We start from the raw sequence: 12,876 nt of genomic DNA on the forward strand, positions 1-12,876 counted from the left end.
TAAAAGTCAATGTGTACAGCCTAATACCAGAATATAGTGTGGGTGTTTCAGGTCGTTCGAAACTGTGGGCTAGGATGCATTTTATTCAAGTTTATATGGGTTTTATGAATTGTTTTATACCATTAAAGAAGGAGTGAGATCTATATTGTTAAATTCTACCATACAATTGCTTCACTTATTCAGAGCATGTCACTTACTTAAAGATACAATCCACTGGTTAAGTTCTCCTGTGCAATTCCGCAAGTGCAAGTTATCAAGAGTTTTGTGAACTTGTAAAATTCCCATTTCAGTGCCAGTATATACAGAGAAGGGAAAGTCTCTTTGTCTTTACAAGTTGCTAGAGAGAGATTAACCTGATAGAATGCTGATTCTACGGGGTGGTCTATGGAGCCTTTTTCTTTTGCAATCTCCATGCCCATGGAAGATTTCTTAGATTCATAAATATATTGTAACCTTAAGGCTGCCTTCATCAACCTGATGTACTCCAGATGTTTTGGACAAGGACTCCCATCACTCCCAACCAGCACATCAATGTGGGCTGGGGCTCTAGTCCAAAACTCTATGTGGAGCTACCTTGAAGATGGTCCAGAGGCTGCAGCCACTGCAGAACGCAGCTGCTAGGTTGGGAAGTGGACAGCCTCGATGGGACCATGTGACACCAGTCCTGAAAGCTCTGTACTGGCTGCCAGTGACCTAGTAGGCCCAATTCAGGGTGTTAGTACTAGCACATGAAATCTTGGAGGTGAGGCTGTGGTGGTGCTGCCACTGGGGGCCACCCAGTTAGTGCTGACCCAGTTGTAGAATGCCCTCCCCTAGTGTGGTGTGCCTGTCTCTAACATGATTAATTTTCAGGAGGAATATGAAAACATTCCTATTTACCAAGCATTTGGCTGAAGAATGCTGTTCCTGGCAACCTTAAGATCATTGGACAGGAGAATGTTTTTAACTGCTTTTAGAAAGTCCTGACCTGTAACTGCTTTCGGATACTTTTAACTGTAATTGCTTTTAGAATGTTTTAACTGTTTTAGAAAGTTTTTGCTGTGTCTCTGATGAAGGGGCGGCATATAAATTAATTCATTCAATAAATAAAACATCTGGAGAGGACAAGATTGGCACGGGCAGCCTTCAGTTGTGGGAGGCATGCAAAAAAGAGGGAGATCATAGCAACACACTGTTAAATGGAACATTGTCCACTATAAATGAGAAGAGGGGTTGTGAGACTCAAGAGATTTTTCAGGTAATATAAGAAGGGAATGCAAAGATAAACTTTTCATTTAAATGAGAAATTGAGCTACTGAAGAACTACAAATGGATTCTGAAATAGAAATAGTTTTCTTCCTAATGACAGTTATCACTTGGCTGCTCTCATATATTTCACAATGCTAGCATTGTCCTGGTCCCCCAATGCATATGGCTGCGGTAAACATCAGATACTACTGACCCCAAACAGTGTCTGGGTCACCAACCTGGAGCTTCATTGCATGACAGAATTAACTGTTTTTGCTGGCAAGATCCTTTATGCATGGTGAAGGAACTTGAGGGCAATCAAACAAGTAGAGTGGGTAGAATTCAGTGATAGAGCACATATGTTGTATGTGTCCTATGCCAGCCCCAGTTCTCTGGTTAAAGGGTCTCAGGTAACAGGTGTACGAAGCACTGAGTTACAAGATACGCATCTTTGCTCATTGGATACTTGAAGCAGGTGGGTATTTGGTGCTGAACTAGCAATTCCTAACATTCAGTTGGGAAACAATGGCCAATTAAAGATGATGATGATGATGATGATGATGATGATGATGATAATAATATTTTTAAAAAAACTTCACATTTGTATACACTTCCAATTGATTCATGCACATTATGTGGTTTTCATCCTGACAATAACCCAGTAAAGTAAGTTACTGTCACCTGTGTTGCAGGTGAGGGGACATAAGGCTGAGAATGGGTTGCCTAATGCCACCTAATGCATTAACAGCAACGATGAGAATCATACCAGAGAGACTCCCTGATTTGTGGCCCAGTCTTGTAGTCATTATGCTCCACATTTCCACGAATGTCATAACTCAGAAAGCATTTATACCTTATAACTGAAATGTGATTTTAAGAGAACTGAAAACGGTAACGTTGGAAGGTTTAACATTTATGTTAATTCATTCGTTATTGTTTCAAACATACCTTCTTTTTCCTTAAGGGTATTTAAATAGGAGAGGAGATTTTCATTAGCTTGCACACAATATACCTCCCGAACCTGAATCCCACCTCCACATAGAGCTGTTTGATTTCCTCGACGTTTATCCTGTTGGCTTAGTAAAGGGTCAATGCGACATTCTGTCCATTCTGTGGTTCTCCATCCATACCTGAATCAAATAAATTGCCAATTGATAAAACTAGCAACTGAAACGCAAGATAAAGCAATCGGAGTTAACGTCATAAGCAAAGTGTCTTAACATTCTGGCTTTCGTTATCAGCAGGGAAGCAATCCAAAGGTTTATTTTTTTAATTAGCTAAAATGGTTCAGATACAGACTACATTCGTTGAATTTAGGTCCCTTTAAAATCAGCAGTACAAGCTTGCCATGGCTTAGGTCCCACTAGTTTCAATGGGAATGATGTTCATCTAAGTAAGGCTACAATCCTATACCGCTTACCTAGAGATCAAGGGGCATTAAGCCTATACTGTAGCGCTATTAGTCTATATACAATCCAGCATTCCAGGTTAGAGAGGAGTGCTTTATTTACACTAAATGACAGATAATTATTGAAAGAATGAATAGATTTATTTATGTATTACAACCGACAGGCAGATTGCTGCCTGAATGGAGGCAAAACGGAGTGCCTGGGTAAGCTGCTGCAACAATCTGAAGCTAAAACAATGCAATGAAAACACAAGGAAATCCAAGATAAACACGTATACATTGAAAATGTTGCATGCAGGGAAGGGAATTAGAAACTTTCAGTTTCCCTTTGATAAGAAACAGAAAAGTTTATCATGCATAGCTATAGCTTTTGCTCCCTATTCACTTCTGCTTCTCATATATATATATATATATATATATATATATATATATTCATTCCTTCATTGTCAAGATGATGGCGGTTTCTCTGGAATGCTCAGGCCTCCCTGCTGAGCAATGATGAATGATCAGAAGCTGTGAGCTTTCCAATCAGCCCAGTGCACAGAGAAAAAAGATCTGATACAGAGTTAAAAATCTCAATCAGCCTTATGAAGCGAAAGAAATGTCACAAGACGCTCCACTCAACCAGCGCTTTAAGCAGATATCAAGGGAACCATTTCTACAGGCCACGGGAGATGGAGAATGATATTTCTTTTCTTCCGAGAAGAATGACAATGCCCCACAATCAAAGACAGGAAAGCAAAATAACACAACATCAAAAATAGCTTTGCTAAGGCCACAATCCTGTACTATACACACTAACCAGGGAGTTTAAAGGGGCTTACTTCTGAGTAGGCATACATACTATTGCACTCCGCGACTCCTTCCCAGAAAATGAAAGAGAAGATTAAACGTGGGAGGAGGGGAGGGAACCCAGACAGTTCCCTATGTTCATGTGCTAATATTAATCTCAATTAGAAGCTGCACATTAAAGAAATCGTTTGAATCTAAACTGCTTACTGCCACGTCTTCTGGGCTCTAAGCAGGACTAATTTATTTACTGCTACTTTTAGATCTTTCCCCTACTGACCAGTTGCTGAAGACATCAGGATGCTCAAGGAATATTTATCAGCCTTGCACACAGAACGGGTCTTTTATCCCTCTGTGTGTAGAATACTTCAGAGACTGAGAATTTGCTGCAAAAAATATTCTGTGGAAAATACTGCTCTTGTCCAGCAATTACGTTGATTTACTCCCAAAATGAAACTCTGGTGCCAGCTTGCTGAGACGGATACCAGTTGGCAATACATTGAAGATAAGGCAACTAATGCCCCTCTCCTATATAAAAACTGGGATTTCTTTCTAAATTATGGGCATACTCATTTCCTAGAGCCAGTGGATATCCCTATATATATCTAATACACAATAAAGTGTGTGTGTGTGTGTGCGCGCGCACGCGCGCGCATATAAACATGGCTGTTGATTATCACTTGTGAGCCCGCTCTTGCCATTGGCTGAACTGCAGTGATGTTCCACTTGTGAAATTCTGTGTTACACACCATTGGAAACATGATCTTGAGTACTTTTGGTTCACTGGCTTCATCCATTACACAGGGTAGTATATTTTTTAGATATCTCCATAACAATATCATGGTGTTTGTGCTTAAGTTTTAATTAACTGCAGCTTTCAAAACTCTTCCTGCCCCACTACAGTAAACACATTATGTATCCAGAATTACATTTGAAAGCGAACTCTTGCAAGGACTATTCAAAAATTTTGAAAGAAAGAACTAGAGCCCACAAGAAGGGTCATCACAATATTGTGAAATTTCCAAGAATGACAAAGAACGCTTTTAAGGTGGCAGGCCCAAAGCAACCTCTTTTTTGTCTATTTACCAGGACCAAAAATGGTTTTATTGTACATAATTCAAGATGCATTTGGAGGTGGCCAAAAAAAGCTCTTCTCCAAGTGCTGCTATCACCACAACCGCTGCCAACAGCAATTCCTTGAAAAACCAGAATCTCCTTCCCAGGGTTAAAAAAAATATATAACTGGTCATTTTACCTGTTCCTTATAAAATGTTGGAATCCTTGTAAATTCTTGTAAATACCCCACATGTGAATGTGGTAGCTCTATTTTGGATAACTGTGAATATTTGCTTCCTTTCACCCTAAAGGAATGAGCTTGACTGACCAACTAAGATATGGGGCCTTCTAATCTGTACTGAACACTTAAGCACATCCCAGTAGAAAACCAGAAACTGTTTCCATATTAGTTGAAGCAAGCTTGATACATGTTAGTCTGGTGGCATAGAAGCTTCAGTAGTATTGTTCCTTCCCGCACCAATGGGTAATGGGAGAAGGCAAGGGCTATGTGACTGGAGCTCACACTGGAGCTCTGACCCATGCCATGGTAACCTTATAGAAAGAATGGGCTCCTTCCATTACTATTTATTTATATGAAATGTAACCCTGGGCTTCACACATCACCCCACTAATGCAAAATAGAGGGCCCCTGCAGCAGCTCCCAGGCTGCAAGAATAACGGGAGTCCCAGGCATACCCATTGCTGAAGGTCTAGAGACATGTCAATACTTACGTGATACACGGAGCCACCCCATCTCCTTGAGACGTGCACTGTTCCATTTCTTCTAGCTCTGGACACTCGTTTTCACTGCCAATAGGAAACTGCTTAATGGTCCGTGTTCTTGTACGATTTCCTTTGGGGGACGTCAAATCAAAGCATGTTTTGGAACATGGACTCCATTCAGACCATTCTGACACCTGGCATTCCTTAGTGATCACACAGGACTGGAAGGTAATTGGTAGCGTCTCTTGTTGGCAAAAGCTGTAAAAGAGCATTAAGGTACTCAGAAAAATGTATGCATTTATTAATTTTTATGACTGCATGATATACACTGCACAATATAATGTGCCTTCTTATACCCATATCTTCTGGGAAGTGATTTCTACTTCATGAAACAGACATTTCTGCACCTTGTTCTAGAAATTTAGATGGCCAAGAATTAGAGGAGAGGCTTCTTTAATCTGTTTGTAATAAGATAACTAACTTGTTAATACTTTAGATTATTTATGCTGGATCCAATAAGAAAGATTGTATTAAGAGCCATATTAAATTATAGTAATGAGCAAGTCAGAATGTAGTTATTTCTAAAATTATAATTGCCAAGCTGATAATTAAAAGTGTGTGTATGTATAGTAACGTGCCTTTAACTATGTATCTGTGGCAATTCATTTCCAATTAAGAAACGTCATCTTAGTACACTGCCTAATTGATGTCAACAAATGGTTTACAATTCTATTAGCCTTTTATATGGGGCAGAGCTGATTAATATTCTCATTTGAAATCCAGTTAATTTTTACATCCATGGCATAAAATACTTGCAAGCAGTTTCATCCCTCATAGTTGACCTACTGCCAATATTCAGAGACATTAGGTCCCATCCCTTCTAGAAGTGGATGGGTAGGCAAAACTTCTCCACCTTCTAGAAGAGGCACATTTCATGTTCAGCATGGGAGGAAGAAGGCCCCTGGTCAACAACTGTCTGCAGCTGGGTGGAATCACAAGGGCAGGGCAGATCAGAAGCCATGTCACTTCCTGTATGCAGTCTGAAAGGAAGCCGAATTCAGGAAAGAGCCAACATTTAATTAATTAATTCATTAATTAGTTTTTGCTTATTAATCCAGCCACTATGGAGGACATTTCTACTTTCCTTTCCTCAGGAAACTGGGTAGCTGCCAGTTGATGGAAAGGAATTGTACTAAATCTCTTGGCTGCCAAATGCAGCAGCCTAAGTCCTTTTTTTTTTTTTTTTGCTTTCCTCTTAGAAAAAGTGTTCTTTCTTTATCTGCACATGGACCAGCTGATTAGATGATGGCTGTTGTCCTTTTCTTAACCCAATTATTGACTCCTGGGCACTTGGCAGAAATGACAGTGCAGAGGGGAAGCTAAGCAGAGAAAGGGTCTCCGATACCATTTCCCAAACTAGAGGGTGCTTAATGGGCTTGTGGGTCGGGGGAGCGGGGAGGAAGTGCCACCAAATGTAAGACCTGGGAAAGCTTCCCTTTGACAACACAGGGAAAGGGTATTGTGATAGGGCACAGAGGCCAGTATCCAATGGGGATTGCTTCTAGCCCCAACCCCGGGTTGTTAGTTATTTTTTTTTTTCTTTGAAAACCAGCTCCCACTGATACGTTTAATGTTCTTATCATAGCACTGTGTATATGTCGCCTTGTGATGTTTTTTTTTAAAAAAATATTTTTTATTAAGGATTTTCTTGTTTTACAGAAGTGTAGTGCCTCGTTTTTTGTTTTTTTTCCTTCTTCTTCTTCCATGTAACGTTTTTACAAATCCGTTTCATTTGTTGAGGCATTAGGGGGAGAAGAAAACAGAAAGAAAAAAGAAAGGGGGGTGGGGAGAGGGAGGATGGATGGGGGTGGGGTCGGGTGGCGGTGTTTCTATTATGTTTAATGTATGTAGAGTTTGGTGTCAGCGTTGCTTGTGTTGTTCACTTGTGTTCCTTTGGTGGTGAGAGAGGTTGGGGTTGGCTTAGGGTGTGATTGTTTGCTTGTGATTGGCTGTGGTGATCTTTGTTTTCGTGTGTGAGTGAGGTGGGTGGGTGTTTTGGATCAGGTTAGCCATATTGATTTGTATGCTGTTGGTGGATTATTGTCATTGTCCTGTTGGGCTGTGTATGTGATAAAGGGGAGCCATACCGGGGTGAAGGCGTCTTCTTCTGTTTGTCCCCGTGTCAGTTTCAGTTTATTGGTTAATTTTTCTAGTAGGGCTGTTTCCCATACTATTTGGTACCATTGGTCCATGCTTAGTTATTAGGGGTTGTTAGTTATTAGGTAGTGCAAGCAGTTCATGCTGTCCTTTGCCTTTAAATTGCTTTTCCTCTCACTATTGTGCAACATATGGGCTGGGTCTCCTGTGTCATCCTTTCTCTCTCTCTCTCTCTCTCTCTCTCTCTCTCTTTCTTTCTTATTGGCTCTCCATTGCGGATGGTATTACACTTCAGTGTGATATGCTTAACTGACATTAAGGCCTATCACTAGAACTGCACAAAATGTTAACTGTCAATCACTAGTCAAATGAGATTAATTTTTAAGGGGGAAAAAGCACCCGTTATTGTTCCCTGCAGAAAAAAGTGGTGGTAATAGATACGCACAAATAGAGGCAACGATTTCTGACATATGAATAGTGCCAAATGAGCCTGTGTTCATCACACAAATATATTCCACAGTTCAGATAACCAACAGCTGCTATGACAGCTTCCTCATGCAGCAAGGACTGCAGAAATCACTGTGAGTACACATACAGCCTCACCCTTATAGCTATATCTGAAGTCAATCGATAATTCAGAGGCAAACGAAAAATTATTCTGGCGTCTTAGACCACATCCACCCCATACATTTAAAGCACTATGATACCACTTTAAATGGACATGGCTTCCCTCAAAAGAATTCTGTGAGCAGTAGTTAAGGGTTCTGAGAATTGTTAGGAGACCCCTAGTCATCTCCCAGAATTACAATTCCCAGAGCTACAAACTATCATACCCAGAATTCCTTTGGGTATCATAGTACAGTGGTACCTCGGTTTAAGAACAGCCCTGTTTACAAACTATTTGGTTTATGAACTCTGCAAAACCAAAAGTAGTGTCCCGGTTTGCGTACTTTACCTCGGTCTAAGAACAGAAGCCGAATGGTGGAAGGGCACCGGCGGTGGGAGACCTCATTAGGGAAAGCACGCCTCGGTTTAAGAATGGCTTCAGTTTAAGAATGGACTTCTGGAACAGATTAAGTTTGTAAACTGAGGTACCACTGTACTTTAAATGTATGTTTTAAATGTGGTCTTTGAGGTTCAGCCTTCCACAACCTGGTGACCTCCAGATTTTTTAGGGTACAATTTTCATCACTGCTGACCATTGGCCATGCTTGATGGGGGCTGACGGGAAAATGTAGTCCAATAATATCTGGAGGGCACTAAGTTGAGGAACACTGATCTGGATTATGGGTCATTTGTCAGCTTTCATTGCCAGCAGATGCATCAGCCAGCCTGGGACAAGTGTGTGTGTGTGTGTGTGTGTGTGTGTGTGTGTGTGTACACATATACATACAGAGAGAGAGATGAACTGATGAACAATGGGTTAACAAAGTGAAAATGCAAAATGACGTGACACCTGAATCCAAGCACAGATGAAGCTGAAATGCTGTTGATTTTGAAGGAAGAAAGAGATGAAAGAAATTGCAGAGTTCCTGGGATTAATTTCCTAGAGAATAGTTAAGCGGAATCCAGGAAGAATGCATTACAATCACTAGGGAACCCATTCCTATTTTATTACAAGCAGTGCTTTTTTATGGGGGTACGCAGGGGTACGCATACCCCTAAACATTTTGTGAATCTAAGTTTGGTCTCATTGACGGGCAGTATTTCAATATGAGTAGGGAAATGAGAGTACCCCTAAACATTTTTTTTTAGAAAAAAAGGACTGATTACAAGCAACAGTATACAGTATACTGATGAAGAACACATATTGTCACATTTGTCAAAACTGCTGTTATTTAATGGGGGGGGCAAACTTATTTACTACTATTTATTTACATAACAGCATTTCACACTGCTTATATGTTGATAAATATGTGTAAGAATAATGAATTGACACTCAACAACTTTTCTTAGAGCTGCAGTCCTTGACTAGGAAGTAAGCCCAATGGAAAAGTATGAGACTTATGCTGCGTAAACATTCACAGGGCTACATTTTACCCTTTTGCTTTTGAAGGTACTCAGACATGTAGCAATTAGAGCAAGGAGGTGAAAAATGCTTTATATGTATTGTCATGTTGACTGGCTGCAAAACTGGGGAGCATCTTGGTGGTAAGGAGGGAGAATGAACAGGTGCAAACTGTTTGCCCCACATATGTCATTGTTTACAATCTGCCTAGCACCATATCCTCAGTATTTCCTGCCTGAAAAATTCCAGAATGAGGGCGGCTACTGTAAAAAGGCAGAGGATGTAGTTTCATGGGAACTTTTGCCATGCTATTCTCAAAGCTTGGGTATGGTAAATGTCATTTCACCTTTTTAAAAATCCAGATTCTGCACTATTCTAGCAATGAACCGAAGAACCATAATGACCTATAGATCAGTGCTTGCTGGGGGAAGGGAGACATTATGCGCAGGAATGCATAGCACAAGGCATAGCTGTACTTCATGCGGCACTCACTTTAGAAAGTGTAAGCTTCCTAAATTGGCTCTAGATTCCCTACCAAGAAGTAAAATGCAAACATTAACTTCCAGCCTGCTTTTAGTAGTGGATGCAGCTTTTCACTTAACGTGAATACCATGGGGTGAATTGAGACAACGATAATTGCCTAGGGAGAAATTGGAGCTGATGGCAAGTGTCAAATATCACCATCAGGTAAAAGGCTGCAAGAATTATAGCATGTTGTAGACAGATAACCCAAGTCTGACTCTCAAAAACCAAAGTGAAACTTACAGTGCTGAGTTAGCGCAAAAGATTCCCATTAACCAAACCATGTGCTTCAATAATATATTAATGGAAATAATGTATGAATAATACATTATTCCCATGAACCAAACCATGTGCTTCAAACCAATAAAGATACTAACATATATAATGGGAAAACTTGTACGGCAAGTCCAAACCATTTCATCCTGAGTTATGATGGATTACCATAAGCAAAGGTGTCTGCATGGTGGTGACCACAGATACATATGCAAAAGTGTTAAAATGCTAATATGAAAAGAAAAGTCTGTCCTAATAGAATTTTCCATTACTTGGTCTGCTTTCGGATGGCTAAATAGTATTAGAAACTACGTATACTGAGTATTGTTCTGGAAATCCAACGTAAGGTCAAAGCAAGGGTAAGGGGTTTGCATCATCAAGTAGTAGAAACCGGATAGAGGATGACCTAAAAAACATACTAAGAAAAGGTTTATCAAAATATGTCTTCAGGGCAACAGTCATTGAATTGTGGTCTCTTCTGTTTTGTGCTCTCCTGAAACCTATTAGGCTTCAGCTGCTTGTTTCAAAATACTGGTTTTTAGCCACGGTCAGACTGCTCTCTACAGCAAATACACTTGTGTCAGGGCTGGTATTTAGTAGAAAATATCATTTGCCACATCTACATGCAATGCCTCTCCTTCCCTCTTCTGCTGAGCACCAAGAGAAGCCAGGGAATATGTGGAAGGAGACCATACTATGGACTTTCTCTAAGCCAGTGTTTATCCAGTTTCCTGGGGGCTGTTACAGCTGTATGGAGCTCTTTCAGGGTGGAATGGTGTTCCAAGCTGCTCCCACATAAGTGGTAACAAAAGGACCAGGCTTTTTTTTTAAAAAAAAAAACCCTTCACTCTGTAGAGTACAGTGGTACCTCAGGTTACATACGCTTCAGGTTACATACGCTTCAGGTTACAGACTCTGCTAACCCAGAAATAGTACCTCGGGTTAAGAACTTTGCTTCAGGATGAGAACAGAAATCGGGCTCCGGCGGCGCAGCAGCAGGAGGAGGCCCCATTAGCTAAAGTGGTGCTTCAGGTTAAGAACAGTTTCAGGTTAAGTATGGACCTCCGGAACAAATTAAGTACTTAACCTGAGGTACCACTGTACTCCCCTGGCTTAACTTCCCCTCACTCTCAACTGTACTGCCTTTTTATGCTGGAGCTTCTTGTCATTTTACCCTTTTTTGGCATTTCCCCCCATTACTTTTTATTCCCAGCACACTAGAACTGTTAACATTTATTTTCCCCTACTTGATTTCCCTTTTGATTACATACTGACTCCTCCATTGTTCTGGAATGAATAACGTAACTAAATTCAGCAGGGAGAATGCTGCCAACATAATCTCTGGGTACATGTCAGAAATGAAACAATTGAATGCTGAGTTGTTATTTCCAGCTTTAAAATGAAAGGGGGTGGGGAACCCACCTCCTACATACAAAGAGCACAATAATTCCAGGTTAAATAAGTAACTGCAGCTTTCACACTAGTAAAGCAAGACTGTTCGGCTGTAGACCATTAACTCTACATGATAAGGGGGTTCCACATTCCTGAGGGCTTGGGGGTTTCATATTCTGCAGCTGTCTAGGGAACTACACTACGCTGTTTATTCCTTTATTGTGGGCAGCATTTCTCTGCTTTAATTCTCCTCCTTTTAGTGTCCTATATAACCTGAACATTCATAAACATGATTTTCATTTTCCATTGGAAATTATTTTGTTTCAAAAGAAAAAGGAAATAAAACGAATTACTTTTTTTTTCACTGAGTGCAGTCCACAATGCATACGTTTGGTCATTCAAGAGTATCTGTATGCTTTAAAGAAAAAGAAAAAAATAACACAAACTTCCATCTCTTTTGGCAGTAACCTGGTAATTTTAGTACAGAGTCCAGCACAGGGTCCAGCACTACCAAGCAGGGGTCATGAAGCACAGCTGTATTCCCCAGCCTGTGCTCCTTTCACAGCTCATAACTGGAATCCTGTACTGAAAGGTGTCCCATCTTAAAAGAAGCAAGATGGGGCCAGACAACATGGCTAGTTGTGGCGTAGTGCCGAAAACCATGAGTGGAAGCCCACAAATTCCAAATTTCAGCTCTTCTCTCTGCCATAAATCTATTAGGCAAGTGACTCAGACTCTTGATGCAAATATGAAATATGGAGATAATATTGGCCACCTTATGGGGTGGTTGTAAGATTTACACAGATAAAAAGTCCATAAAATGCTATGAACCTTCTAAGGCATTATATAAATGCTACGTATTAAGAAACACAAGGGAGGCTCACAAAAATTTGTGGGAAATTGTGGAGAGGGTGGTTAGGAGTTCTCCCCCCATGTAGGCCTCCAGGATGTCTCTATACACATCTGGTGCGCAGGCTGAAACACTACCTGCCCGCAGACTGTCTCGCCAGAGTGGTGCATGCTCTAGTTATCTCCTGCTTGGATTACTGCAATGTGCTCTACGTGGAGCTACCTTTGAAGGTGACCCAGAAACTACAACTAATTCAGAATGTGGCAGCCAGACTGGTGACTGGGAGTGGCTGCCGAGACCATATTACACCAGTCCTTAAAGATCTATATTGGCTCCCAGTTTCCAAGCACAATTCAAAGTGTTGGTGCTGACCTTTAAAGCCCTAAACAGCCTCGGCCCAGTATACCTGAAGGAGTGTCTCCACCCCCATCGTTCTGCCCAGACACTGAGGTCCAGTGCCGAGGGCCTTCT

General features: G+C 40.9%; 1 protein-coding gene across 4 annotated transcripts in view; it reads right to left on the minus strand.

Moving 5' to 3' along the window:
* Window positions 1–12,876, minus strand: part of THSD7A (thrombospondin type 1 domain containing 7A) — a 230,684-nt gene that overhangs the window by 125,010 nt on the left and 92,798 nt on the right. For all 4 annotated transcript variants that reach the window (XM_081881830.1, XM_081881832.1, XM_081881829.1 and 1 more), the window contains exons 4-5: window positions 5,213–5,461; window positions 2,176–2,357 (exon numbers count right to left, since the gene is read on the minus strand). In XM_081881830.1, the coding sequence (XP_081737956.1) occupies window positions 2,176–2,357; window positions 5,213–5,461 (431 nt within the window). The remainder of the gene's footprint in view (window positions 1–2,175; window positions 2,358–5,212; window positions 5,462–12,876) is intronic.

Source organism: Podarcis erhardii, assembly GCF_964252035.2.
Source record: "Podarcis erhardii genome assembly, chromosome: 12".
NCBI classification, from domain to species: Eukaryota; Metazoa; Chordata; class Lepidosauria; order Squamata; family Lacertidae; genus Podarcis; species Podarcis erhardii.